The sequence below is a fragment of the Suncus etruscus genome, chromosome 10, assembly GCF_024139225.1.
Source record: "Suncus etruscus isolate mSunEtr1 chromosome 10, mSunEtr1.pri.cur, whole genome shotgun sequence".
Lineage (NCBI taxonomy): Eukaryota > Metazoa > Chordata > Mammalia > Eulipotyphla > Soricidae > Suncus > Suncus etruscus.
In genome coordinates, this window is record NC_064857.1 from 39032639 (window position 1) to 39060408 (window position 27770).

The 27770-nt window shown below is 45.0% G+C and overlaps 1 protein-coding gene across 8 annotated transcripts in view; it reads right to left on the reverse strand.

Annotated features, from left to right (window-relative positions):
• The window catches only part of ARHGEF11 (Rho guanine nucleotide exchange factor 11), a 146674-nt gene that overhangs the window by 57222 nt on the left and 61682 nt on the right, over window positions 1–27770 (reverse strand). For 5 of the 8 annotated variants that reach the window (XM_049781941.1, XM_049781947.1, XM_049781946.1 and 2 more), the window contains 4 exons: window positions 7426–7458; window positions 6052–6066; window positions 5637–5725; window positions 4295–4393 (listed from right to left, as the gene is read on the reverse strand). In XM_049781941.1, the coding sequence (XP_049637898.1) occupies window positions 4295–4393; window positions 5637–5725; window positions 6052–6066; window positions 7426–7458 (236 nt within the window). The remainder of the gene's footprint in view (window positions 1–4294; window positions 4394–5636; window positions 5726–6051; window positions 6067–7425; window positions 7459–27770) is intronic. The other 3 variants (XM_049781944.1, XM_049781943.1, XM_049781945.1) reach the window with 2 other exon arrangements.

The window sequence follows — 27770 nt, forward strand, 5'->3', positions numbered from 1 at the left end:
CGAGCCAGGAGTGATTTCTAAGTGCAGAGCCAGGAGTGGACACTGAGTGCAGTTGAGTGTGAACCCCCCACCCCCAAATAGAGAGAGAGACTAGAAAAAAATGTTTAAAACAAAAGAGTTTTCAAATGCCCTGAGAGGTTGGCTCAAAGTGATATTCTGGGGGTTCCTATCATTAAAGGTGCTAATGCTATTTTTTTCTGTTAAAAGGTTATTTTAGATTGGGAATATAACTCAGGGGTACAGCAAGTGCCCTGCATGTGTGAGGATTCGATCTCTAGCACCAAAACAAAACAGACCCAAAAGGAGAATTATTTTAATCTATTTATAATTTCTCCCCTTAAAAGGGACCAGAGTAAAATCTTCTGGTTGTGATTGACAAGAGAGTCTGTTGGTCTTATATTCAGCTTCTCCAGGTTCTCTCTCAACCACACTGTAGGAGCTTTACATTACTTAAGGTTTCAATTTAAGCCCAGGGTGCAGTTCAAGACTATAGACATTAAGGCTCTGTATGTTGCTGGCCCTGGTTCTATATAACATCACATATAGTCCCTTAAGCATAGCCCAGGGTCTCTTCTGAGCAGAGTCAGGAATAGTTTTTGAGCACAGCTGGGTATGGCCAAATTTCACCACCAACCCACCTTAAAAACAAAAACAAACAAAATGGGCTGGAGTGGTAATGCAAGCGATAAGTCTGCCTTGCACGTACTAGCTTAGGACGGACCATGGTTCAATCCCCCGGCGTCCCACATAGTCCCCCAAGCCAGGAGCGATTTCTGACTGCATAACCAGGAGTAACCCCTGAGCATCACCAGGTGTAGCCAAAAAACCAAAATAAAAAAACAAAACAAAACATCTAAGTATGTATAAGAAACATTAACACTAATGTGAGAGGTCAGCCCTTGGTTGCAAGTATGAGATCTGGGGTTTGACTCTGGAGGATTGAAGACAAATAGAAACAAAATGCCATTAAAACTGTTTATATTAATGAAGAAAATAAATATCTTGTACATAAATTTCCCAAGATCATCATTAAATTTGCAAACTGAGGGCTGGAGCGATAGCACAGTGGCTAGGGCATTCTCCTTGCACGTGGAGGATTTGGGTTCGATCTCTGGGATCCCATATAGTTCCCTGATCCTGCCAAGAGTGATTTCTGTGTGCAGAGCTAGGAGTAATTGACCCGAGGGCCAATGGCTGTGTCCCAAAAAACAAACAAACAAAAATTTTGAATTAAAAATTGCAAGTTGCACTCATTTGGGCAAAACAAAATGCCCACAATAGTACATTTAGAAAAAAATTTTTGGAGCGATAGCATAGCAGGTAGGGCATTGCCTTGCATGTAACTGATCTGGGACTGGCCCGGGTTCAATCCCTGGCATCCCATATGGTCCTTTCTTTTTTTTTTGTTTTTGGGTCACACCAAAAAACCTCAGGGATTACTCCTGGCTCTGTGCTCAGACATTGCTCCTGGCAGGTTCTGGGGATTGTATGGGATGTCAGGAATCGAACCGTGCTCTGTCCTGGGTTGGCCACGTGCAAGACAAACACCCTACTGCTTTGTTATTTCTCTGCATCACCCCCCATATGGTCCTTTATGAACACAGAGCCAGAAGTAACCCCTGAGCACTGCTGGGTGTGGGTCCACCCCCCCCCCAAAAAAAAGCAAAAAAAATAACAATTTTCTTTCATCTTAATAGGGATCAGTGCCCACAGTGGGAGGTGCAGGGGAACAATGGGGCCACCCCTGTCTGTGCATGGGATCAAACTTAGGGCCCTCCACAAGCCATTTTTTTGCTCAAAACTCTTGACCTATTACTTCAACCTCTAGAATTTTTGTCTTATGAAAAAAAAAAAATTGAAGAGCTGGAGAGCTAATATAGTAGTAGGGCATTTGCCTTGCATGCATATGACCCCAGTGCAATCTCAGCACCACATATTGTCCCTTGAGCCTTCCAGGAGTGATCTTTAGTGCAGAGCCAGAGGTAATCCCTGAGCACTGCTAAGTATCCCCCAAAACAGAAAAAAAAAAAAAAGAGTCCAGGGAGATAGCACAGCGGCGTTTGCCTTGCAAGCAACCGATCCAGGACCAAAGGTAATTGGTTCGAATCCGGGTGTCCCATATGGTCCCCCCCGTGCCTGCCAGGAGCTATTTCTGAGCAGACAGCCAAGAGTAACCCCTGAGCACTGCTGGGTGTGGCCCAAAATCCAAAACAACAACAACAACACAAAAAAAAAAAAAAAAAAACAGAAGATTCCCCAAAGGAAAGCAAACATAAAACCCCAAAATAGAAGCTACTGCTTCATACTTTTAAGGGTTGTTTTTTTTTTCTTTTTTCAAACACTGGGACTGAAGTATACTACTTAAAAGAAATCCTTGAAAACATCTTACAACTCATACTATCAGAAGTTAAATGTGGAGGGAAAGAACATTAACTGAAAGTATAAAATAAATGAGTTGAGTTGGAAAAATAACTAAACTCTTCAAAGTTAGAAGACATGTTCTCTGACTCTAGAGGGAGAAACCCCATGGGAATACGGTAAGAAACATATTCCTTGGCCTCTCTGCCAGAAACTGACTCAACACTTCTTGAGATGGGCCTGGGGATGGGAATTCCCAAGAATCTAGGGCCTGGAGGTTCTCAGGCAGGCAGAACAACACATCATGAGAACCAGAGAGATATCTGGAAAAGACAACAATATCTGCTTTGCAGTAATTTCAATGCCAATCCAAACCAAGTTCCTTCCTCTCACCTCCCCGAACACAAGGCACAGCGACATGACCACCGATGTTCCTATCCTACTGCAAACCTCCCTTTTGGTCTTTCCTCCCTGGGTTTGACTCTGCTCTGGCATCAGAGGGAGCATGACCTCAACCCTGCTGGGGGGACCTCCATGTGTAGCAGACCATGGAGGCAATGAAGGGGGGTACAATTTCTTCAACCAGCTCGCTCCTTAGCTGCTTCCTCCCTTCCTCCCTTCCTCCCTCCCTCCCTCCCTTTCTTCCTTCCTTCCTTTTTTTGGTTTTTGGGTCAGCACTCAGGGGTTACTCCTGAATACAGTCAGAAATCAGTCCTGGCAGGCTTGGGGAACCATATGGAATTCTGGGATTCGAACCACTGTCCTTCTGCATGCAAGGCAAACGGCCTGCCTCCATGCTATTTCTCCGGCCCCCCGACCAGCTCTTTCTGACCCTCATCTGTGAACCTTAGTGTGGCTCTGCACTGAAAACACTAACCTGCTCCTTGTGACTCCTCCTGTATTTTCTTTAAGCCGGGCTTGAGATGCTTTATATCCCCAGGCCCAATTTGCTTGCTATACTGCCAGTCACCCTCTTCTTTAAGGATACTTAATCTGGGGGCCTAAGTGACAGCAGAATGGTAGGACATTTGCCATGCACGCAGCCAACCTGGGACAGACCCAGGCTTGATTCCCAGAATCCTGTATGGTCCCCCTAGTCTATCAGTAGTAATTTCATATTGCAGAGCCAGGAGCAATCCCTGAGTACTGCTAGGTGTGACCCAAAGGCCCTCCTCCCCCCCAAAAAAAGATACTCAATCTGTACAGTACCCACCTCATCTCTGTCCTTAATATCTTCTTAGCTCCGGTCACTTAATAACAACTATTCTACCGTGCATTAAAATGTTAACAGCTTTTTTCACACAGTTCTTTTCACTTGCTTTGTTTGCTTCAATGGCCAGTTTCCATACTCCCTTCGTATAAATTTCTACCCTGTCATTCTGTTCTCCATTGTTATTTTATTTTCAACTCTACTCTTGAAATCCTGTTTCATCTAGGAAAAATTCCCACGCTGATCTGAAGGGAAACTGACTAGGCCTTGAACAAACTACCCCACACAAACTTCCATTCAGCATATCCATGACCTCCTATCATTTCTCTCTGGTTAATGTTAACTGTCTCTGTAAGTGAGAAACTAGTACTACTTGGCCCACCAGTGACCATCTGTGTGATGCACAAAGGATTGTAATGAGTGAGTGAGATAAGCCTGAAGAAGGTTTCTGATTCCTTCACTACTCTTTTGCCTGGTGGGAAGGACTGGTATCTACCACAAGACTTGACAGTCACCCACTGCTTCTCTGGCTCCCAAGTGGGGTGCAAGCATGCAGTGTGATCCCTAGACATTCTGTACTATGGCTTAGCAAGTGAGCACTCCAGATGCCCCTGGAAGCTCATTCTAGAGAGAAAACTAATGCACAGTCTTCAAGCTGTATACTGTCATTACACAAGGTGACCTTGTGAGAACTGTCCGTGGAGGTGGGAGGAATGTGACTCTTACCTGGCCGCACAGATTGCACCAGAACGATGCGGTCCCCGCAGACCGTGAAGCCAAAGCCATGCTGGTCTTTCTGGATGATGACACAGCGTTGAACAAGACCTGGTGAGGGTCAAGAGAAAGCAGGAAAAAGCAGGTGGACGTGGGTCCTGAAATGGCATGGCCTAGCAGCCAAGACCAACCCACAAGGGCCCAGGGTTTCTTTTTCTCCAGGAAGCCATTGGAGGTTAACGGCATCTTTGAACTTATTCCATCCACACAAGTAGTAACAGTGATGAGCTTCTTATAGCCACCCAAAAAACATCTTCTGTTCATACAAGAAGTTACCTTGCTCTAAGTGCTGAGCATGGCATATGTCTGAGTCTTTAGGCTGTGGTGGGGAAGTATGACCAAAGAAAGAGCAGGGCTGAGTCAGAGCCATCCTCCCCGAGACCATCACAACAGAGAGGCAGCATGATCCCAGCTGTGTGACTGGAAGTTTTTTGTTTATTCATATCCAGTGAATCTGACAGGTGGGAGATAGACAGCTGACTCTTTCAGGAGAGTGAAATAGCTACTCAGGGTGACTTGAGGCTGGCCCCTTGCTCAACCAAGGGAAAAATGAATGAGAGATGCCTTTTTATTTTTCCACATGCATCCCTAAACACAGTATATAAAAAATGAGACAGAGATAGACAGAGAGGGAGAGGAGAGGAGAGGGAGAGGGAGAGGGAGAGGGAGAGGGAGAGGGAGAGGGAGAGGGAGAGGGAGAGGGAGAGGGAGAGGGAGAGGGAGAGGGAGAGGGAGAGGGAGAGGGAGAGGGAGAGGGGGAGGGGGAGGGGGAGGGGGAGAGGAGGGGAGGGGAGGGGGAGAGGAGGGGAGGAGAGGGGAGGGGGGAGAGGAGGGGAGGAGAGGGGAGGGGAGGGGAGGGGAGGGGAGGGGAGGGGAGGGGAGGGGAGGGGAGGGGAGAGGAGGGGAGAGGAGAGGAGAGGAGAGAGAAACAGAGACAGGCAGGCAGGCAGACATATTATAATTCCCAACTGTCTCCTCTCCAGTGGCCATACTGACAACAACATAACATGCATGCCAGGTGCTTCCTGTGACTGAGAAGAAAAGCATTCCTGAGTGAAAAATCCACTGGTTCTCAGTCCCAACTCTCTCTCCCCTACATGCTTAGGCCTGATCATCCAGGCTTCCTTATCCCTCATTGCCTTGGCTTCCTCACTGATAACAGAGATACTATTGCTCCAGCCCTAAGGAGTTTTCTTTTTTACAATTTGTTCAAGGACTACACAGGCAACTGGACAAAACATACAATAGCACACCTCATCTAGTGCATGCATTTGGCAGAAAGGCTGTGCTTTACCTGCTGTCTCAGAGATGTCAGAGGATTGGCGCTGGTGGGAAGGGGACTTGCGCTCAGGTGCCGAATCTCCCAATGACAGGCTACTTAACCTGAAAGAAAAGTAAGGAAAGCACATCAGTGAGTTGGGATGGGCTGGAAGAGGCTGTGATGTCAAAGAAAGCTGTCAAAAGGGGTCTCTGAGTTTTGGGTAATGCGAGATTCACTATCTTGTTCTGAACCTGCTTGGCCCAACGACGGGCAATTTCGCCACATCTGCGTGTTTATCACCACCATCTATCTGAAATCCTAGGCTGGCAAGGCACCCTCTTTGGTGCCCAGACAGGCATGAGAAAAACAGCCCTTTTTGGAGACAGGAGACAAACACACATTAGCAAGAACAGGATGAGAACAAACACACATGCTTGTTGGGTCTTACCAGGCTGCAATGGGGCTGATGGAACATAACGGAGCAGCAGAGAAAATGAGTGCAAGAAAAAGACAAGGGGGGAAAAAACAAACAGCAAGTTAGTTTGAGGCAGAAATCTGCAAAAGAAAGGAAGACTGAAGGTGAGGTGAGGACATGGTGGGTCAAAAATAAACTGCATGAACTTAGCAGAGACGCAGTGACTGCAGCAGACAATCTCCACACCAGCGCCTCCTTTGTCCCCCTCCATAGAGGCAGCTGTGCCTCTGGTACCAATCTGTTGGGTTACTGACAATTTGTGCACTTTTCTAAAAGTGTAATGGCCAATAGAGACTCTGAAATCCATTTCTCTTGTGGGTACCAATGTCTGCTTGGTGGTAGGAATCCACATATCCATTCAGCCCTATTTCTATAGCCAGCCTTTGATGCCCTGTCAAGAAACTAAGACCCTACAATCTCAGGGTACCACAAATTCCCCAAGCAAATTTTTCACTCGTTGTTCTCATTAAGGGGTTCTAGTGGCAACAGTAGTTCAATGATTGCATTGTCTCTCCTTTTAGGAAAGTCTCATAACTGCCAGTCTCTAATTAATGGAAAGAATCTAAATGCTTACAAAGGGTGACTGGTTGAAAAAAATTACAGCATGTCACTATAATGACACTGTATTCAGTCACACATCAGAATGAGGAGGTTCTTTAAATACAATAAGGAAACTACTCTAAGAACTGATGAGTGAAAAAGCACGCAGCATTATTATGTCCACATTAAAAAGGTGGGTGAGGGAGAAGGGAATGACTCGTGCATTTGTTTGCATATGCCTGACTATTGAACTCTCGGGGAGGCACAAGAAAAATATATTTTATTTGTTGCCGTGGACACGGGGTAGAGTTAGAATCTTTTCATCAATAATTTATTTAATTTTTATTTTTTTAATCTTTGGTTTTGGGGCCACACCCGGTAGCGTTCAGGGGTTACTCCTACTCTGCGTTCAAAATCACTCCTGGCAGGCTCGGCTAGGGACACCATAAGGGATGCCTACTGCTTTGCTATCACTCTGGCCCTAGTTTGTTCATTTTTGAGCTATATCCAGTGGTGCTCAATGTTCCCTCCTAGGTCTGTACTTGGAATCACTCCTGGTCATGCTTGGGGACAATATGGGCTGTTGGGACTGAACTCAGGTTGGTCATGTGCAAGTACTACATGCTGTATAATTTCTCAGGTTATATCTTTCTGTAGACTCTTATTTGTGCCCTTTAAATCCATTATCCTGTAAAGGTATTCACTGTTCAAACAACAGTGCAAAACAGAACACATAAATAACTTGAACATCAAATTAGTGCCTTATTCCACTCACCCTGCCACCTCCCTCCCTACCCTGCCCCTTACCTGGACAGGTGAGACTGCTTTTTATTGGCTGATCTTTGGATGAGAGAGAAGGGCACCGAGGAAGAAGAAGAAAGCGTAGGAACCAGGAGAAAGCGATGCCGTACAGGAGAAAGAGAAAGAAAAACAACACAAGACATAAACCAGACAAGACACTGGAGATGGTTGGCTCAAAAGATAAACCACAATCCAGCTAAAGGCTCAGGGTTGAGGGCTGGCCACAGCGCAGCAGAGTTATGCTACTGAAAGGCAAATTTACCCGAATCATTTAGCTGCTGAAAACCTTTGGGAACTTCCACATACTCATATACCAGCGGCTGGACCTTAGCTAGAGCTCAGAGCAGGTAGCACAAGTAATGCCCTCCTGAGCTTCCACACTCCCAGTGTGGTGGTCCTCAGCAGCATTGCATGCCCAAACATGAAACTACTAGGTCCAAGCAGGCAGGGCAGTCTGACAGAGAGACTGCGCTGCTCACCAGTGTTCTGTTCTGGGTCCCTCCTTTTACTCGGTATGGTTTCTGGTTTGTCTTTGCGAATCCTTTTTCAGTGTTCTCTACTTCCCATGACTGCAACCAGACAAGATGGTAGATTTCCAGAACACACAAGGGCTGGATATTATCGAATTCTATCATTTCCTGTCTACCACCACCTGCTCACCTAAGGCATAAATGCAGCTTAGATCGTTATTTAAAAATGCCCTGCAGTCTAGGTCTGTCTTAGCTAGTAGCCACCTGCCACCTGCAGCTACTGACATTTAAACTTTAGCTAAAAATTTGAAACTCAGGATCATGTTGGCCCTAGTCACATTCCAAGAGCTTGGCTGCTACCCCTGGTCAGTGACCATCCTATGGAGAGTGATCACTGCAGAATCTATCACACAGTGCAGCCTGAGACATGAAGTCAGACAAAATGAGTAAGCACAAAAAATACGTAGTAGATACATGACTAAGATGGGAATGATGGGCAGAAGAGCCAGATTCTTCAAGAACAGACACAGAACGGCATTATTGGGGGGGGGGTCTCAGAATGGAGACAGTTATTGTACACTCACTGAACATCTTCTTCTTACCCTAACTTCAGGAACAATCTATTTTCTCTTGAGTTAGTTCAGGCTCCTCTTTGCCCAAATGCTTGGCTATCTACAAGACACTTGCTTCCTGGATCCCTGCTAAAGCCTGGGAGGAATGGTCTGAAACTTTCAACCTGGTTTGGCTTGCCTTTGATCTGGGTTATCAATTGTTCCACATAACTGAAAGCACATGAAGCCTGGGTCCTGGTCAAGGATCATTTCAGCAGTCACTGAAAGTTCCTCTTTAAAAAAGAAATCTCAGGGCAGGGCAGGCACAGTGGAGACATGGGGATTACAACATGAGAATTGCAACAGACACTGAAGGCCCCTTCCCCCAACCCTAGCTTAAGGAAGAAAAACAACATCTAGACTAGAGCAGGAAGAAATGCTCTTAGCAAGTGATCCAGAGGATGGAAATAGCTGGTGTGCTACTGAGTCAGCTGCGTTTGAGTCTGCATAGAGGTCAGAGAGGAAGGACAGGAAGGTTAAAACCTATAAGAATGAAGGAAAGAAGATGGTAAGGCATAAAAGTGTGTCAACAACACCACAATCTTATAGGGGTATTTCCTCTTCCCAATGGCATTCCCCACAAAACTGGCACCAAAGATCAGATTGTACTTAGTCTAAGTATGAGTATGGAGAAGGCCCACAACATGAGAAATTTCTGCCTAATTTGTGATTCTCTGTATAGCATTGGGGAGGCAGACCCAACTTCTCAGCAACTCTTCGTTATATGCAGCCAGGGAAGGAGACTATTAAATTCTACACTAGTTTCCGGGGTTACTCCTTTACAGTGTCATCAATACCTATCACTCCTTTTGGTTTCTAAACCACATCTGGTAGCACTCAAAGCAAGTGCCTTAACCTTGAGCTATCTCTCTGCCCTGATGCCCATCACTTTAAAACACACTCCACTGCTTCAAGACTGGATGACTGAAGAAAAAACCCTATTTTTCCACTCAGCACTCCAACACAATTATTTCCCCAAACAGTACTTTTTATGGTTTTCCAGATTTAAAAAAAAAAAACGTGATTTGAGAGCCAGAGAGAATGCATGTAGGGGCTAAACTAGGCATTTGTGTTACAAGTAGGCAGCTGACACCAATTCAATTCAATCCCTGGCACCACATATGGTACCAACTGAGGGAAGTGATCTCTGCTCTGGGGCAGCTGTAAGGAAGGTCTGACTCCCTGCAGGCTCTGATCAGCTAAGAAAACGTCTCACGAGTCATTATAAAAGCCTAATTGGGGGGGGGGGGGGGCCTGGAGAGATAGCACAGCGGCGTTTGCCTTGCAAGCAGCCGATCCAGGACCAAAGGTGGTTGGTTCGAATCCCGGTGTCCCATATGCCTGCCAGGAGCTATTTCTGAGCAGACAGCCAGGAGTAACCCCTGAGCACCGCTGGGTGTGCCTCCCCCCCAAAAAAAAGCCTAATGGGGAGGTGGCACAGCTCCATTTCCAGTGAGTGATGAGTGTGGAGAGGAAAGAGAAATCATAATATTGGTCGACTCCTCAGTCTATGCTTTTGAACAGACAAGCTATCATTACCATGTGTTGCCCTATCTGGCCCTTTTTAATTTATTGGTTGTTTCAGTGTTTATTCCTGGTTTTGTGCTCAGGGCTAGTGCTGGGTACTGAACCCAAGACAATCTGGCCTTAACTATCTGACCCCTCTATCTGATCTTTATTAGACTCCTCCCCTCTTCTTTTTTATACATATATGAACACATACTCTCCCCCTATGTAATATATTGTACATATACACACATATCTAGTATATCCATGTTATATGTGCACATTATACGATATGCATGCCATATGTCATGGCAAGCTAGAGATAGGGTGAGGGTTGGAGACAAAAGCCTATCATACATAGGCCAACCTGGTGGTCTTGGGTCTGGAGCAAAGAGATATTCCTGAAGCCCTCCTCTCAAACCAGAAGATTACCACCACCCAGGTAGGAGCTATTGTGCCAGCTGAGCCTTGACTTAATTTCCTTTATCTACCAAGGAAGACCTTCAAGCAGCTTCTTGGCACCTTCACTTTCCAAGGATTCTGTTTCCAGGGAGGACATGCCCTGCAATGAGGTGGGCCCCTGAGCAACCCAGGCCTGCCTATCTGTTAAGGCTGTTCACAGACACCCTGCTGACAGTCTGATACAAAAATCTCCTCAGAAGCTCATTTGGTCTCTCACTTGTGGGAAAGAAGGGCATCAAGCAAATAACAGCAACAGTATCACACCAGAACCAGAGTGCCAGGGAACATACAGGAAGGAGAGGAAAGGGCTGGGTCTGGAAATGAGGATGAATGACAGGCCTGTGGGATGCGGCTCCCCTAACTTTGACATGTGTGTGTCGGCTTTCTCGTCTGTTAAACAAGTGAGCAGATGAGTAGCGTGGAAAAAGTCTCTGGAAACATACCCAGAAAAGCTTTGATTACATCTCAACAGTCCCTTTAGTAGTTATGAAGCAATGTGTGAACCACTTGTGACTCGGAGGACCTGCAATGTGGAGAACTTTATTGTTTTTATTTGGGGGCCACACCCAAAAGTGTTCAGAGATAACTCCTGGCTTTGTGCTCAAGGATCACTTCTGGTAGGTCTTGGGGTTCCAGAGATCAAACACAGGTCAGCCACATACAAGGCAAGTTTCCTATCTCCTGTACTTCCTCCAGTTCCTACCATTATTATTTATTAATTGGTTTTGGTTTGGGGGCCACATCTAGCAGTGCTCAAGGCCTTATTCCTAGCTCTGTACTCAAGGATCATTCCTACAGATGATGGAGGATCCTATGGGGTGCCAGAGATTAAACCTGTGTCAGCACACACAAGGCAAGTAAGTACTCTGCCTGTCTCTCTGGTCCCGAGACACTTCATTTTTTATTAATTTTGGGGTGTGCGTGTTTTGTCAGACCGGCAATGTGCATGGTTTACTTTTGGCTCTCCATTCAGTAATTACTCCTGGAAGTTCTCCGGAAAACAAATGAAATGGTGGGGATCAAACCTAGGTCGGCTGCATGCAAGTCAATCGCCTTACTATCACTGTACTAGCAATCTGGCCCCAAGACACTTTATTTTAACAGCAGCCTAAGTGATTCCTTGTTCAAAGGGTCTAATTCTGAGATATCTTCAAAGGCAATATTCTTGACTTCTGTTGAGCAGCAGCTCTTTCATGTCACCTAACCTCTTCAGGAACAAGGATAGCAGTCCATTCATCCTTGTAGCAACAAGATCTAGCAATTCAAGGTGGCTGCCTTGCTCCAAAACAAACAAACAAACAAACAAACAAAACCACAATTCCTCAGAGCTGTTAGGATCAACTTTATTCAAATTTGTAAAAATTAATTTTAAACTTTGTTTAAATTTTCTTTAAATGTGAAAAGTCCTATCCAAGTGATTTTTATTGCATTTTCTTCCCTCCTATTCTCTTTCTCTTGCTGCAGTGCTGACCTAAGACAACACATGTGGCTGACTGTGGCTATGGTCTCTACATTATTATTTCTGTAGTGTTGCTCACTGGGGATTAAACAGTCAACTCTGAGCATATTCTGGCTGAGATACTAGCTGGGTTTTACTCACTTTAGTGGTGAAGCACACACCTGGTGATGGTGCAGCTGAAAATTGCTGGCTGAGTCAGGGATCACAAAGAGCAGAGCAATTGTTCTTTTTTTTGGGGGGGGTCACACCAGGTCACACCTGGGGATGAAGAACACCAAGTCAGGGGTTACTCCTGGCTCTGCGCTCAGATGTAGCTCCTGACAGGCACGGGGGACCATATGATGCCAGGATTTGAACCACCATCCATCCTGAATCGGCTGCGTGCAAGGCAAACACCTTATTCTGTGCTATCTCTCTAGCCCTATCATTCTTTTTTAATTTTAACAATTTTTTCATTGAATCACCATGAGATACACAGTTACAAACTCTTCACAATTGAGTTTCAGTCATACAATATTCCAACACTCATCCCTTCACTAGTGCACATTTCCTGCCACCAACACCCCCAGTTTCCCTTCCTTTCCTCCCCAACCCCCTGGCTTGATGGCAGATCTCTCCCCCACCCCACCCTCACACAATGTGGCTTGCAATGCTGTTACTGATGAGCATTATGCATATCACTTTACCTCCTTTCAATACCCAGAGACCCAAACACAATGCAGAAGAGGCATCTGTACTTCCATGTTCACTGTAGCATTATTCACAATAGCCAAAATCTGAACACAACACAAAGGCCTGAGAACAGGTGAGTGGATAAAGAAACTATGGCACATCTATACAATTGGAATACTATGTAGCTCTTAGGAAAATGAAGTAATGGAATTTGCTTAGACATGGATGAATATGAACAGTACTATGCTGAGTGAAGAGTTAAAGGGAGAGGATAGACACAGAATGATCAAACTCATTGGTGAAATTAAAAAAAAAAAAAAAGATAGTATGGTAATATCTAAAGACAATAGAAAGGAGGGCCAGGAAGGTCAAAAGGACCAGCATAAGGTAGGAAGTTTGCCACAACTGGTGGGAGAGTAGGGAAGTTGCCACTATGGCAATGATACCTCTGGACAAGAGCGACAATTTCTTTTTCTTTTCTTTCATTCTGTCTTCTTTTATTTTTATTTATTTTTATTTTTGGGTCACACCCAGTGATGCTCAAGGGTTACTCCTGGCTCTGAGCTCAGAAATCACTCCTGGCAGGCATGGGGGACCATATGGGATGCCAAGGATCGAATCAGGGTCCTTCCCAGATCGGTCAGGTGCAAGGCAAATGCCCTACTGCTGTGTTATCACTCCAGCACCCAAGAACAACTATTCTTTTTTCTTTTCTTTTCTTTTCTTTTCTTTTTTTTTTTTTTAAGTTTTTGGGTCATACCCAGTGACGCTCAGGGGTTACTCCTATCTATTCGGTCAGAAATCGCTCTTGGCTAGGGGGACTTATGGGATGCTGGGGATCGAACTCAGGTCCGTCCTGGACAGCTGCTGGTGAGGCAAACATCCTACTGCTGTGCTATTGCTCCAGCCCCCAAAAGCGACTATTCTTTTTTTTTTTTTTTTGGTTTTTGGGCCACACCCGGTGACGCTCAGGGGTTACTCCTGGCTATGCGCTCAGAAGTCGCTCCTGGCTTGGGGGACCATATGGGACGCCGGGGGATCGAACCGAGGTCCGTCCTAGGCTAGCGCAGGCAAGGCAGGCACCTTACCTCCAGCGCCACCGCCCGGCCCCCGCGACTATTCTTAAATAGCAGAGCTGTCAAGAAAATATTCAGCTATGCAGAACAGGTCAAACACGGGGAAGGCAGGTGCTTTTAAGACCCTGAGCTCTCTCTGGGGTCTCAAGTATGTTTCCTGAAGTCCTTCCAAGCCCACATAGAGATCTATGTTCCACATGTCAGAACAAGGAAAGAAGTGAGTGACAATAAATGAAAAATGGTGACAACTCTGAGCATGTTTTACTTCAAGCTAGTGTAGAGCCAAGAAAGCTCTCCTTTTTACTTCCACAAGATGCCTAAGAGTACAGGAAAGATCAAAACTGGTGTGACTTCGAGAGGCAACCTTGCAGACAAGAATGTGGAGGGAGGCAAGAGCTGGTATAAGGAGGGGTCAGCCAGCTAGTCCAGCACACTCTGCCCTCACAGTGTCCATGTGGTGTGCTCTGGGAAGACAGTTAGGAGTGAGCCATGGACTCAAGCTCACTGCAGTTTTGTACCATCTGCGGGCTTAGAATATCACCCAAATCTATAAGCTTGCTTCTCAGCAACAAATGCTTCTCAGCAACCACTTTTTTTTCTCAAAGATTAACGGGGAAGACCAAATACTTTGACCAAAGCTGGAGAGTCAAAATACTTAAAGAGCAGTCTCCTCCTGCTGTCATATATAAGCCTTGCCTTGCTACCAAACACATGCCTTTTCTTCAGGAAACTGCCATGCAGTTGGGGGCTCATGCCAAAAAATCTGAGTGTTATTGGATGCCCTCCTCAAATTGAATCAAATGCCAGCTCCTACAATTTTTTTTTCATAATATCTTTATTTAAGCAACATAATTACAAACATGTTTCTAGTTGGGCTTAGTCATAAAAAAGAACATTCCCCCTTCACCAGTACAATCTTTCCAATACCAGTGCCCTCCGCCCTCCATCTTTCTCCTCTTCCACGCCTTACCTGTATTCCAGACAGGCATTATACTTCTCTCACTTATTAACATTGTCATGATAGTTGTCAGTGTAATTATTTCTCTAACTGAACTCACCAGTCTTCATGGTAAGCTTCCTATCGTGGGCCAGTCCTTCCAGCCCGCATCTCTATTGTCTCTGGATATTATTCCAATAATGTTTTTCATTTTTCTAAATCCCACAGATGAGTGAGATAGTCTGTGTCTATCTCTCTCACTGACTTATTTCACTCAGCATAATAGTTTCCATATCTAACCATGTATAGGAAAATTTCATGATTTCATTTTTCTGACGGCTGTATTCCATTGTGTATATGTACCACATTTCTTTAGCCACTCATCTATTGTCAGGCATTGGGTTGTTTCCAGATTCTGGCTATTGTAAATAATGCTGCAACGAATATAGGCATGCAGAGGCAATTTTGTATTATTTTTGTGTTCCTAGGAATATCCCTAAGGAACTTCTAGAGATCTTATTTATTCCTCTTTCTGTAAGCTTCTAACTGCCCTTCCCCATCACTATTCTGGACGAGATCACCATCTCTCACCTGAAACAACTGGTCTTACATCTACTGCAACTTCTACCTCTGCAGTCCTGTGTGTTAGTGGATTATATACAATTCTGTGTGTTCTTGCTTTTATTTTTTTTTTTTGGGGGGGGGGGGAGGGCTGGAGGGACATACCTGGCAGTGCTCAGGAATTACTCCTATCTCTGCCTTCAGGATCACTCTTGGTGGACTAGAGGGACCATATGGAGTAATGGGGCTCAATCCTGTGTTGACCACATGTAAGGCAAGTGCTCTATCTGCTATACTATCTCTTCAGCCCTAGAAAAAGGGAACTTTTACATTTTAAATTATATATATTTAATAATAATTTTATATAAATATATATATTTAAAATTTTATATATATTTTGGTTTGGGGGCCACACCTGGCAGTGCTCAAGGGTTACTCCTGGCTCTGTAATCAGAAATAGCTCCTGGCAAGCTCAGGGGACCATATGGGATGCCAGGGATTGAACCCAGGTCTGTCTCCGGTTGGCATGCAAGGCAAACACCCTACCACTGTGCTAACACTAAATTTTAACTTATAACGCACATCAGCTGCAAAGGTTTCTCACTGCTCTGTATAAAGATACAAAGACTGACAGTACCTAGCAGATCCTCTTCAAGGTCCTCAGCTCCCCTCTTCACAATAATCTCTTGCTCACCGTAACTCAAACACTGGGGCTTTCTGTCCCACTCTGGGTTAATCTGCAGGGCCACTGCCCACCCCCACCCTCCCAATATTGGGCTTCAATGCCTCTCCTCAAAGGAGTCTTCTCGGACACCTCTCTAAATGCATCAAATTCCCCTTTGAAGTTGTGTTCATGATGTTTTGTTTTTAAGTGTTGTAATATCTATACAAGTTGTAATATCTATACAACAGCTGTAAGGATAAGCTCTGGAGCACACAACAGCTCCTGAACACAGTCTAGAGCAGAAAGATGTTAAGTATATGCTGAAAGATTAAATTAGAAAACAGAGTAAATGAGCTCTTTAGGTACCAAAATATGATAAGCACACCAGAATTCTAAGTGACCAACAGTGTATCCAAACTGGGGTCAGAGTCACTATCTCAGAGTTTTAACAAGGACTGAATGAAGTAGGAATGTCTTAGCTTTTTACACCATGAGTGGCAGCTAGAATGCAATAGCTCTTAAATTCTGCCTTGATTTTGAGAACTGAACTCTGCAAACAAAAGGTAAGAAACATCCATTAAACAAAAAAATGTGTGTTACGGTGTGCTGGTGACGATGCAGCAGGTTTGAGGAAGGAGGGGACAAAGAAGGAATTGAAAGGGAGCCATGGGGCCGGCGAGGTGGCGCTAGAGGTAAGGTGTCTGCCTTGTAAGCACTAGCCAAGGAAAGATCGCGACCACGGTTCGATCCCCGGTGTCCCATATGGTCCCCCCAAGCCAGGGGCAATTTCTGAGGCTTAGCCAAGAGTAACCCCTGAGCATCAAACAGGTGTGGCCTGGAAAAAAAAAAAAGGAAGGGAGTCAGCGCTTGAGAATCAGGGCTGAACTCTGATGGGATTGTCAAGGAGCTACGTGGTGAAGGATGAGCAGATTCTTAACTAGTAACTTATGAGGGTAAGGACACCTGTTTCATCTCTGTAGGGGCTGCAAGTGTAATAACTAAGCTTTGTAGGGGCTGTAGGGAAAGAACAAAGGAGGGTCCGACAAAAGAGACAGAAGTGAACAGGCAGAGGTTATCAGTTGGTTTGTCCATTCACTAGCTGGTGAATATTAGGAAACAGTTGCAAATGCAGTCTCAGTTTTTAAGAATGGGTAATTCATGGGGCTGGAGAGATAACACTAGAGGTAAGGTGTCTGCCTTGCAAGCACTAGCCAAGGAAAGGACCACGGTCGATCCCCCCGGCGTCCCATATGGTCCCCCCAAGTCAGGGGCAATTTCTGAGCGCATAGCCAGGAGAAACCCCTGAACATCAAATGGGTGTGGCCTGAAAAACCAAAAAAAAAAATAAAGGGTAATTCGGGGCTGGAATATAGCACAGCGGTAGAGCATTTGCTGTGCACACGATCAACCTGGGACGAACCCAGGTTTGATTCCCAGCATCCCATATGGTCCTGAGTCTGCCAGGAGTGATTTCTGAGTGAAGTGCAGGAGTAATCCCTGAGTGTCGAAGGCTGTTGCCCAAAAAAGAAAAGAAAAGAAAAAAAAAAAAAAAGAATGTGAGTAATTCACTTGATCTACCTATCTCACAGAATGACTTTGAAAGAGCATCAAATGATGAGGGATGGTAATGAAAGGCCTTACAAATGCTGAAACAACATGTTGCAGCAGTTCAGGGGTTGGAGATAGCACATTGGTGGGGCATTTGCATTGCATGCTGCCGACCTAGGAAGGGCCCGGTTTGATTCCCAGTTTGATTCCCATATGGTCCCCCAGCCTACCAGAGGTGATTTCTGAGTGCAGAAGCCAGGAGTGACCCCTGAGTGTCACTGGGTGTGCCCCAAAACCTAATCAATCAATAAAGTTTTAAAAAAATTAAAAAAACAAACAAACATGTTGTAATTCAATATGTCTGAAGCAACATCTCGGTGGGGATAGGTTATGGATTTCATTCTTTGCAGAGGCGAATAAATGAAGCTTTCTAAGAGTCTGATCTGACTGCAGGGACTACCTGGATTAAAGAGAAACGGCAAAGGGCCCTAGGAGAGATGAGGAAGGCCAAGGTGACAGGGAGAGAGAGGAGAGGAAGATAGAGTGAGAGAGGGAGAGTATAGGAGTGCAGTGGAAGGGAGAGAGTGAGTAGAGAGAGAATGTGGTTAAACTGAAGTAGTGTTAGTAAAAAAAATACAGATTTTGGGGCTGGAAAGATAGCATAGAGGTAAGGCATTTTGCCTTTCATGCAGAAGGTCGGTGGTTCATATCCTGGCATCCTATATGGTCCCCTGTGCCTGCCAGGGGCAATTTCTGAGTATGGAGCCAGGAGTGACCCCTGAGCGCTGCCAGGTGTGACCCCCCCCCCAAAAAAAAAAAAAACAAAAAAAAAATTACAGATTTTATACTTTGTATGGGAATGTATCAGTAATTTTATACTATTTGTTCACATAATATTCTGAATATATTCCACTAAAGAAAACAAATCATCAAAATAAACACCTGTGTCTTCAGGCTATCTTCAACATGACATATCCCCTCTCAGCTTCCCTTCTAAATTGTCAGAGCACAGGAAAGAAAACCAGCGAATCCAAGACTCCAGGCCACTCCTCTCCTCCCATGCGGGCTGACTGCCAAAGCGCTACTCACTCACTGGCTACTGACCTTCTCCCTCTTTTACTCATGTGAACTCCTGAGAGGCTAAGTGGTGATATGTTCATCTCTGTATCCTTGGAGACAATCCCTGATCTGCAAGCGCAGTGTCCTGCCTGCACACAGCAGAGAATGATTCCACTTGGCTCCACCATGACTTCTCCACAGACAGAACCCGCACCCAGTCATCCTTGAGATCCAACCATACAGCTTGAGACTCACATCTGACTGATCTTTGCTACACAGTCCTCACAAAAAGTTCAATGCCAGTACTATTTGCAAAAAATTTAAACTAGTTCTGAGAAGAATGTGGTAGAGTATGGGATTAGGATAGGAAAAGAGGAATGCACTTAAGTAACTTGTGTTGAACTGGCTTGTGAGGCTCTGACTACAAATCTCAGTTTTCACATCAACAAGATCAGAATACTAGCAACCTGTAGTTCAGGGCTGTTGTGAGAACTGGTATATTCTAAGTAAATACAATCTAAGTAAAAAACCTAATACGAGGCCCAGCAAGCATAACAGCAGCAATTGCCTTTTTTGATGGTGGGGGTGAAGTAAAATGTTAGCTTCTGGGCCACACCCAGAATGCTCAGATTTTACTCCTGGTTTTGCACTCAGGGATCATGGAATGGAATGGGATGCTAGGGATAGAGACTGGGTTGGCCACGTGTAAGGCAAATGCCCTATTCATTGGACTATTGCTCCAGCCCCAATTATTCTTGTTACAAGACCTTAGGTCAAAACAATGAGACTACTGCTAAGGCAACCCTATCTTGCTTTGTAACACACTATGAACAAAGTTTTGAGCTACCTAATATAGCTATTACCATCTCAGAGCTATCACCTCTGAAGTAGATGATGTACAATTAACTATTAAATTTAATCCACATTTGTTTGCTATTTGTGGAGTCTCCCCAACCTCTCCATATTATCTCTCTGGCTCTATCAAATGGTTTTACCTTTGATGAAAACCAACATGATTCACAACAGCAGGAGTCCAGAAGAGCTGGTGCTAATGCTGCCACTCATTTGCTGAGTCAATGAGAGCAAATGCCATCAAAGTAACACTTTAGAAGATCTAGTTGCTTGCTGTGAGAAATGGGGGTGGAGGGGTAAAAGGTGGCCATGATGGGCAGAGAGAAGGAACAGAGCTGACCATCAGGACCCAGGGCCTCTAGATCTATTCTCCACTACCTTTCTCATACAGTTCAAAGAGCAAAAGAGAAATTACACAGACTAAAGATCTATTATGTTATAGCCATCCATTTAATTCTTACAACAACCTGAGACAACAGATACTATTGTTTTCCTTTACAGAGCAGAGACATAGCGCTGCCCAAGGACACACATCCAACTGATGGAATAGCCAGGGGTGATGCAGTTCTGTGGACACCCAAGTCCAATCTTTCCTCAGCACCAAAGGTGCACCATCTCTACCATCACGGCCTGCTTGGCAGCCTCACATCCTTTCCTATTTCAACAGTGAGTGCTTTAGAATCCCTCAGGACTTTCCTTTGGTACATTAGGACTTTGGCACATTTAAAACTCTGTAACTCAGAGAGGGCAGAAGGAAAACCATGTGGTGGGTCTAACTGGAGATGCCCACGGGCAAAGGTTGTTTTCATTCTGGTTTCACAGTTTAAATGGAAGCAAAGAAATGCAGGGGAGCAGCAGCTGTGGAACATTCCCAAGATAAGGAATGAGCCTTTAACACATGGCCTAAGGCTCTCAAAGGGAGGACAAGCAGGCCAGACAGTAAAGGGAGGCTTCCTCAGGGCCCAAGTTCACACCCATTGTGGGCCAGTGAACAAGACAGTCCCTTCTTTTTTAATTTTATTAGTGTTGTTGTTTATGCTTTGTGGCCATAAGGTAATGGTGCTCAGGGTTTACTCCTGACCCTGCACTCAGGGATCACTCCTGGCAGGCTTGTAGGATGATACATGGTTCAGCAGTGCGCAAAGCAAGAGCCCTACCCTACCCAAGTACTGTCTGTCTCTCTGGCCCCAATGGTCTCTTCCTTCATGCATACACAATGGAAGGTCAAGCAATGCTTGACATTTGGTACCTAAATGACTTGTAAACACAAAATCATTAAACTGGTACAGAGACTTGTTTTTATCTAGGGTTTTCTGGAAAAGGTTAAGATGTGTTTTAAAGTAAGCCAAACTCAAAGTGGTAGGAATGTTTGAAATGACAAACTGACCAAAGACAGGATTTTCTTAAAGGAAGGCATACTGTTTTATATCTAGGAGAGATTTTAAAAAAATCACTATTTGGGCTCACTTTTTTTAAATTATTGGGACAAGAGGCCGGAAAGATAGAATAAAGGTAGGGTGTTTGCCTTGCATACAGAAGGACGGTGGTTCGAATCCCGGCATCCCATATGGTCCCCTGAATCTGCAAGGAGTTATTTCTGAGCACAGAGCCAGGTGTAAACCCTAAGCACCTCTGGGTGTGACCCAAAAACCAAAAATAAAAAAATATTGGGACAAATATAGGACAATATAAAATAACTGAGAATGGTCAACTTTATTTATTTAAAAAATGTGTAATTTGGGGCCGGCGAGGTGGCGCTAGAGGTAAGGTGTCTGCCTTGCAAGTGTTAGCCAAGGAAGGACCACGGTTTGATCCCCTGGCGTCCCATATGGTCCCCAAGCCAGGGGCAATTTCTGAGCACATATCCAGGAGTAACCCCTGAGCATCAAACGGATGTGCCCCCCCCCCAAAAAAAAAAAAGAAAATGTGTAATTTGAGGAAGCTGGAGAGATAGTATAATGGATAGGGTACTTGCCTTGCATGCAGAGATAATGTGGGTTTGATCACCAGCAATCTATATGGTCCCCTGACCCCACCATGAGTGATCCCTCTGCACAAAGCCAGAAAGGAGTAAACCCTGAGCACCACTGGGTGTGGTGCCCAAACAAAAATAAATACAAAACACAACAAACAGAAAGGTCATTTGGGGGATGGAGAGATAGTACAGACGTTAAGGCATTAGATTGCATGTGGCCAACCCTAATATGATGCCTGGCATTGCCTACGGTCCCTGGTCCCCTATAGTGATCCTGAAAGCAGTTCCCACCAGTAGTGATCCTGAAAACAGAGCCAGGAGTAGTAAGTCCTGTGCATTGCCAGGTGTGGCCCTGATCCCCCCAACCCAAATAAAAACTGTGTCATTTGGCCTCAGAGACTAATTTGCTTTTCAAAGTGACTATTGACATCATCAAGGAGGATTTAATTAATTTTTTTATTTTGGAGGCCACACCCAGCAATGCTCAGGTGTAACTCTTGGCTCTGTACTCAAGAATTACTCCTGACAATGTCTAGAGGCCGTATGGATTTTGGGGATCAAATGTTCAAAGGCATACAAGGCAAGAGCCCTACCAGATATGCTATTGCTCAGGCCTCTGATTATGTTTTTAAACCCAAGGATTTATGGTGATTTGCTGGTTTACTTTAGTAACTTATAGTCCACATGAGAGAAACTCATTGGTGATTCTCTTTTACTTTCTAACTTTGTTTACTTAGCATTATCACCTGAAGTTCCATCCATTTGTGGCAAAAAAAAGGCAAGACTTCAGCCTTTGAATAGCTGAGTATTATTCCACTGAGTATAAATACTAGTTTCATTGTGCTGCCATCAACAGATGGAAACTTTAATTTGTTTCCATGTCTAGGCTACTGTAACTAATACTGTTATGAGCATAGAAATTCACATATCTTTTCTAATTAGCAAACACACCTACTCCATTTTATTCTGTTCTCATGTTGGGGCCATATTCAGTGGTACTCAAGTGTTACTCCTGGGTCTGCCCTCAGTGTTCATTCCTGAAGGTGTTCAGAGCATTATTCAGGGTTCTGGGGACTGAACCCAAGTCAACGTCTATCTGCTGTATCATCTTTTTGTCCCCCAATCACATTTATTTTATTTTATTTTGGTTTTGGTTTTTTTGGGCCACACTCTTTGACGCCCAGGGGTTACTCCTGGCTATATGCTCAGAAATCTCTCCTGGCTTGGAGGACCATATGGGATGCAGGGGATCGAATCGTGGTCCGTCCTAGGCTAGCGCCAGCAAGGCAAACACCTTACCACTCCGTGCCACTGCTCTTGCCCCCAACCACATTTATTTTAAAGATAAGAATAGTGAATTTCAGAAAAGATAAAGGACTTAAGGGCTGGAAAGATAGTACAGGAAGTGAGGCAATTGCTTTGCATGTGGCAGCTAGGTCTGTGACCCCAGTTCAATTCTGGCAACACATAGGGTATGGGTATCAAACTCCTTCCTCCTATCAAAGAAAGATAAAGAACTTGGTTCAGACCTCAGATTAATGAAGATTTTTTAGGCTTATGTTAGGGCTGGGACTCAGATTTCCATGTTCCAAGTCTAATAACCAGTTTGTTGGCTTGAGGAGTTGCCTGCTGTAGGTGAAAAACTCGGTGTGTATTACCATTCACACACCTGGTTGGTGGTCCTGATGCTGTTACTTGGCTATGTGATCACAGGCCAGATATTTATTTGATTCTCAATGTCTCAGGTTTCCCCATGTGGGACAGCAGTTAGTAATAACTTCATAAACTGCTAAGAGGTTAAGTGGTGTCATCTATTGAAGCATTTTGCACAGAACTAAATACACAATCATGAATTAGCTATTATTACCATCATCATCACCACCAAGGAGCTAAGTTGCTCTTTTGTGTTAGTCTCGTGTTTCCCTATACTCCCAAATCCTTATAGAGTCAAGACAAATTCTCAAATCAAAAGACTGATGGAGAGGTGACAGTTTGGAGACATTTTTATCCAAGGGCTGAGACAGAGCCAACCTCCTCTTTACAGATACAGCTCTTTACCAGATCCTGCGATTTGCTGCCTCTCGGAACATTAAAGAAGTGTCCTGAATTTCAGAGTACAATTCTTCTCAGTTCCAGAGGTTAGGATTTTTGTTGTCAAGACTATCCTAACAGCCCCCTTTGGAGCTTGAGATTCACCCTATTCCACACACACACACACACACACACACACACACACACACACACACACACACACACACACACACACACAAAACACAAAGAATGGGTACTGGGCAAGCTGTTACAAGTGGAAAATTCAACTCCAACCCAGGAAGAAAACCCAAATCTCTGCTGTTCTAGCAGATTTCCAGGACGCGCTGGCTCCCAGAAACCACAATTATAGGCAGGCCGAGGCAGAGGAGCAATTAGGCCCATACCAGGGGTTCAGCAGTCTCTGAGACTCTCCTTCCAAAGCTGTCTCCATTGCTGTCTCCCCGCTCCCTCATCCAAATCCCATCTCAACCACTGCACAGCAGGGAAAGATGCAATGGGAATTTCCACCCTTTTCTCTTCCAGCTACCACTCCATTTCCAGGAAACAGAACAAGGGTGGGTGAGGGAGGAAAGAGGCTGTCTCATGGATATTACTAACACTGAATGTCATCGAAAGCTGGAAGAAGAAGAAAAAAAAAAAAACCACTTACACAAAAAGACTGTCTTCTCCTTTGTAGAAAAAAGATGCATTTTTGACATCTAAGTCTATGTACTCACACACACACACTCTATTCACTCAACAAGTGGCCTTTTACATATAAAAACGCTGCTAAAAAAAAAAATCCTGGGACCAGAGTGATAGCACAGAGCAGAGGGTAGGGCGTTTGTCTTGCACATGGCTGACTAGGATTACCCGGCTTCAATCCCCAGCATCATATGGTCCCCTGAGCCTGCCAGGAGTGTTTTCTGAGCACAGAGCCAGGAGTAATCCCTGGCTCAAAAATAAAAACAAACGAAAAAAAAATCCTGAACTTGTTTGTTCAGCAAATCAGTGGCAAATGGGCACTAAATCTAAAGGATCAGCTAGCCAAAGCACCTTTGGTGGGCTAAGAATCAGGATCAGGGAGTCTAATCAGACCACTGTCAAGACCTCCATTCCCAACTGAGCTCTGAAGACAGAACTGAGAAAGGCAATGGGCATTCTACACAAGCACTGCACCATCACAGGGGTGAAAAGGCAGAATCAAGTTCTTCCGGGGTTTAGAAGCAAAAGGCTTTGAGGGTAGGCAGAGGATTTGCCCCCTCTGCCCTCTGCCCTCTGTCACAGTAGGCTACTTGGGCATGGAACTCTAAGCCAGGGTTCTTGGCAAGTGACAGGGAAGTCAGGAGGCCTAACTAGCTGGATACTTGGTCAAGGATCCAGACTGAAAGCAATGAGAAGATGAAAGTGACTGATGAACAGTGCTACCAGCTGCTGAAAAACTCCATCCACCCTGGGTTACACTGAACACAGATGTGACACTATCCTCAGAACCTCAGAACCATATGCTATAAATGTGAGCCTGAGTATGAGAATAGAGGGCCCAAGATCAGTAGGTCAAGGACTGGAGGTCATTCCTTTTTTTTTGGGGGGGGGGTTATACCCAGAGGCGCTCAGGGGTTACTCTTGGCTCTGCAGTCAGAAATCACTCCTGGCAGGCTTGGCGAACCATATGGGATCCCAAGATTCGAACCAGGGTCCATCCCGGGTTGACTGGGTGCAAGGCAAATGCCCTACGCCTAGCTATGCTCTCTCTGGAGGTCATTCCTGCAGGAGGAATGACTCCTGCAGTACTACGTAAGACTTGTGGCCCTTCCCACAGTGCTGGAACACTGTGAGCCCAGGCACAGCAGAGAGATTTGACTCAGGAACAGAGAAGAAGGGTGCTCTCTCATTGGATTCTCCTGTTCTCCACTTCATCAAAAGAGGAGAGGGGCCAGAGAGATAGTACAGCAGATAAAGTATTTTATTTGCCTTGTACTGCAGCCAACCAGATTTCATCCTCAGCATCCTAAATGGTCCCCCAAGCCCATCAGGAATAACTCTTGAATAAGAATCAGGAGTAGTAACCTCTAAGAACCACTGGGTGTGGCGCATAAACCAAAACCAAACAATAACAACAAAAGGACAGCCTCCCACCCCACCTTGTCTAGGCTGGAAGAAGTTGTAGCCAATGCTCCTACTGACTCATTCCATGGGCTCCTTTTCACCCACCTCTCCTCACTGTGGACTGTTGCTTGCTACTGGATTTGGCTCCAGAGAGACCCTCAGCTCGAGGACACTACCTTCTGCTGGATGTGACCCAAAAACCAAAATAAATAAATAAATAAATGAATGAATAAAAAGAAAAGAGAAAGAAATAAGATGGAAAACAAACAAGATGAGTAAAGAAAAGAAAAAAGGAGAGCAGTGGTAGTGAGTATCAGATCAAAAAGACCAGGGATAAAGGACATTATGGAAAGATGTGGAGAAGGAGCAAGGAAACTGGGGCAAAAGAGAAAAAGCACTCACAAGGCACAAGAAGGGAACAGAAGTACTATTTAAACAGCCACTGCTTTCAGGAGTCCAGCTGGCTTCTGGACTCAAAGACAGGCAGTCTTGCCCTACTGGCAGAGCCTAGCAACAGGGGTGTTAACAGAACTTCCGGTAATAGCCCTTAGGTTGAGATACGTGAAAGGGTTGTGAAGTCATTAGCTGGTGCAGTGTCTGGCACAGAGTAGTGTGATGGGAAAGTGGGGTAAAGGGTTAGACAATAAAATGGGGGAGAACCAGGCTTGTTTCTAAATCAAGATTTCTGGCCCATGGAGCTTTCTCCCTTGCAGGGCCTTAGTTTCCAATTCAGTCGCGCAGAATTAAACACAGCTTCCCTCTTGACTTAAATACCACCTCATCTCAATGCTTACCCCACACCTCTATTACTTCCCATTTTGCCTCTAGCAATTATTGTCTAACTATAATTTTAGTTCTTATTGAATTCATCTAAAACACAATAGCCAGGAAGGCAGGGAACTTAGTTTTATTTGCTGCTACAGCCTCCTCCGTGAGCAATCATTTCCGGCACACAAAAGATGTTCAAAGAAAACCCTTACGGGGCCTAATGGCCCAGAGTGCTTGCACTGCATGTGTGAGGCTGTGAGTTCAACCTCTGGGGCTGCCACACACACCAAGTGCTCTGCTGTCTGTCGTCTCTGGCACGAGGAGCCATTTTCAGTCATGCCACAGCCAGATGTGTGAGCTCAATTAAAGAAGTGCAAGCCCTAGTGGGCATTGCAGAGACGTGTGAGCCCTGGTGAATTTAATAGGAACCACTTGTTGTGGGTGTTTAAGCTGCACCACTGGAGTGCACACTGCACCTCAGCTGAGTGCCAGTGCCTGCTCCATGTGCCCCAGAGAGCACTCCAGCTCCACATGAGAGCTATACCCAGGTAGTGTGTGTAGAACACCCATCATTATGGTGACAAGGATAAAGGGATGGGGGGAGCTAGGAGGAAGCACATTAAGTGAAGATTAACTCTCAAACTATTCAACTATTAGCTGCCAAAATGGAATTTCATGCAGCTCCGAGTAATGTAAATGAAGATCCAGAATCATGAAACTCCGGCATAAGAGAGACCTTCCACCCCCATTCCACAGAAGAGGACAGCGAGGAGCAATGTCTTTGTTATGAAGGAATGTTGCATCCGCCGATGAAGGTCTACCCTCACTGTGGTCAATGGTACCTGGAGATGGGCAGGTAACACTGGGTGATAAGGTAGGAAGGTGAGGTGGCATCTGTGCCCTTGGTCAGGAGACACTGGAGGCTAGCCTGCTCCCTCTTCCCACCCCCAAACCCCCTCCCCGTGAGAACCACAGAGGCTTCGTGTAAGCTGGGACAACCCATCCCTGCTGGCGCCCTGCCCTGGGACATCCGGTTATCAGTACTGGCAGGAAAGAGGTTCTGTGGTGTCTGATCTGTTAAGGCCGTTAAGGCAGATCCAGTCAGTCCTTTCTGGGAATTGTTCAGCTGCCTGTAGAGCAGAGCTTGGTCCACTTGTGACTGCTTTTCGCCTGGGCAATTTTTCCAAATGTGGATACACTAGTTTATATATAAAATAGGTATACAAATGAAACACTTAATGATAATGAATCATAGTTTATTTTAAAATAAAAATTTAAATAAGTCACATGTGGTTTAGGGGGTTGGCACTGGTGGCTGGGGAAGATGCAGAATCCAGAACTCTTTTTCCCAGGCCAGTTAGCTTACTGTTATGCCAAGGCCATCGAATGTGTTAGCAATTAACGAAGGAGTGTCAGTCATTCTGGAAATAACTCTGGAAAAGCAAGGGGAAAAAAAAGGTTTGGCTTTTCTACCTCATGCTTAACTTCTCAGAAAGAGAGAGAGAGAGAGCTGCCTTCTGGAAGCCATGCAGAGAAAGCTACTCTGAAATCCTGCCTCATTCTTTCACAAGGAGGGGAAGGGTAAGAGGAA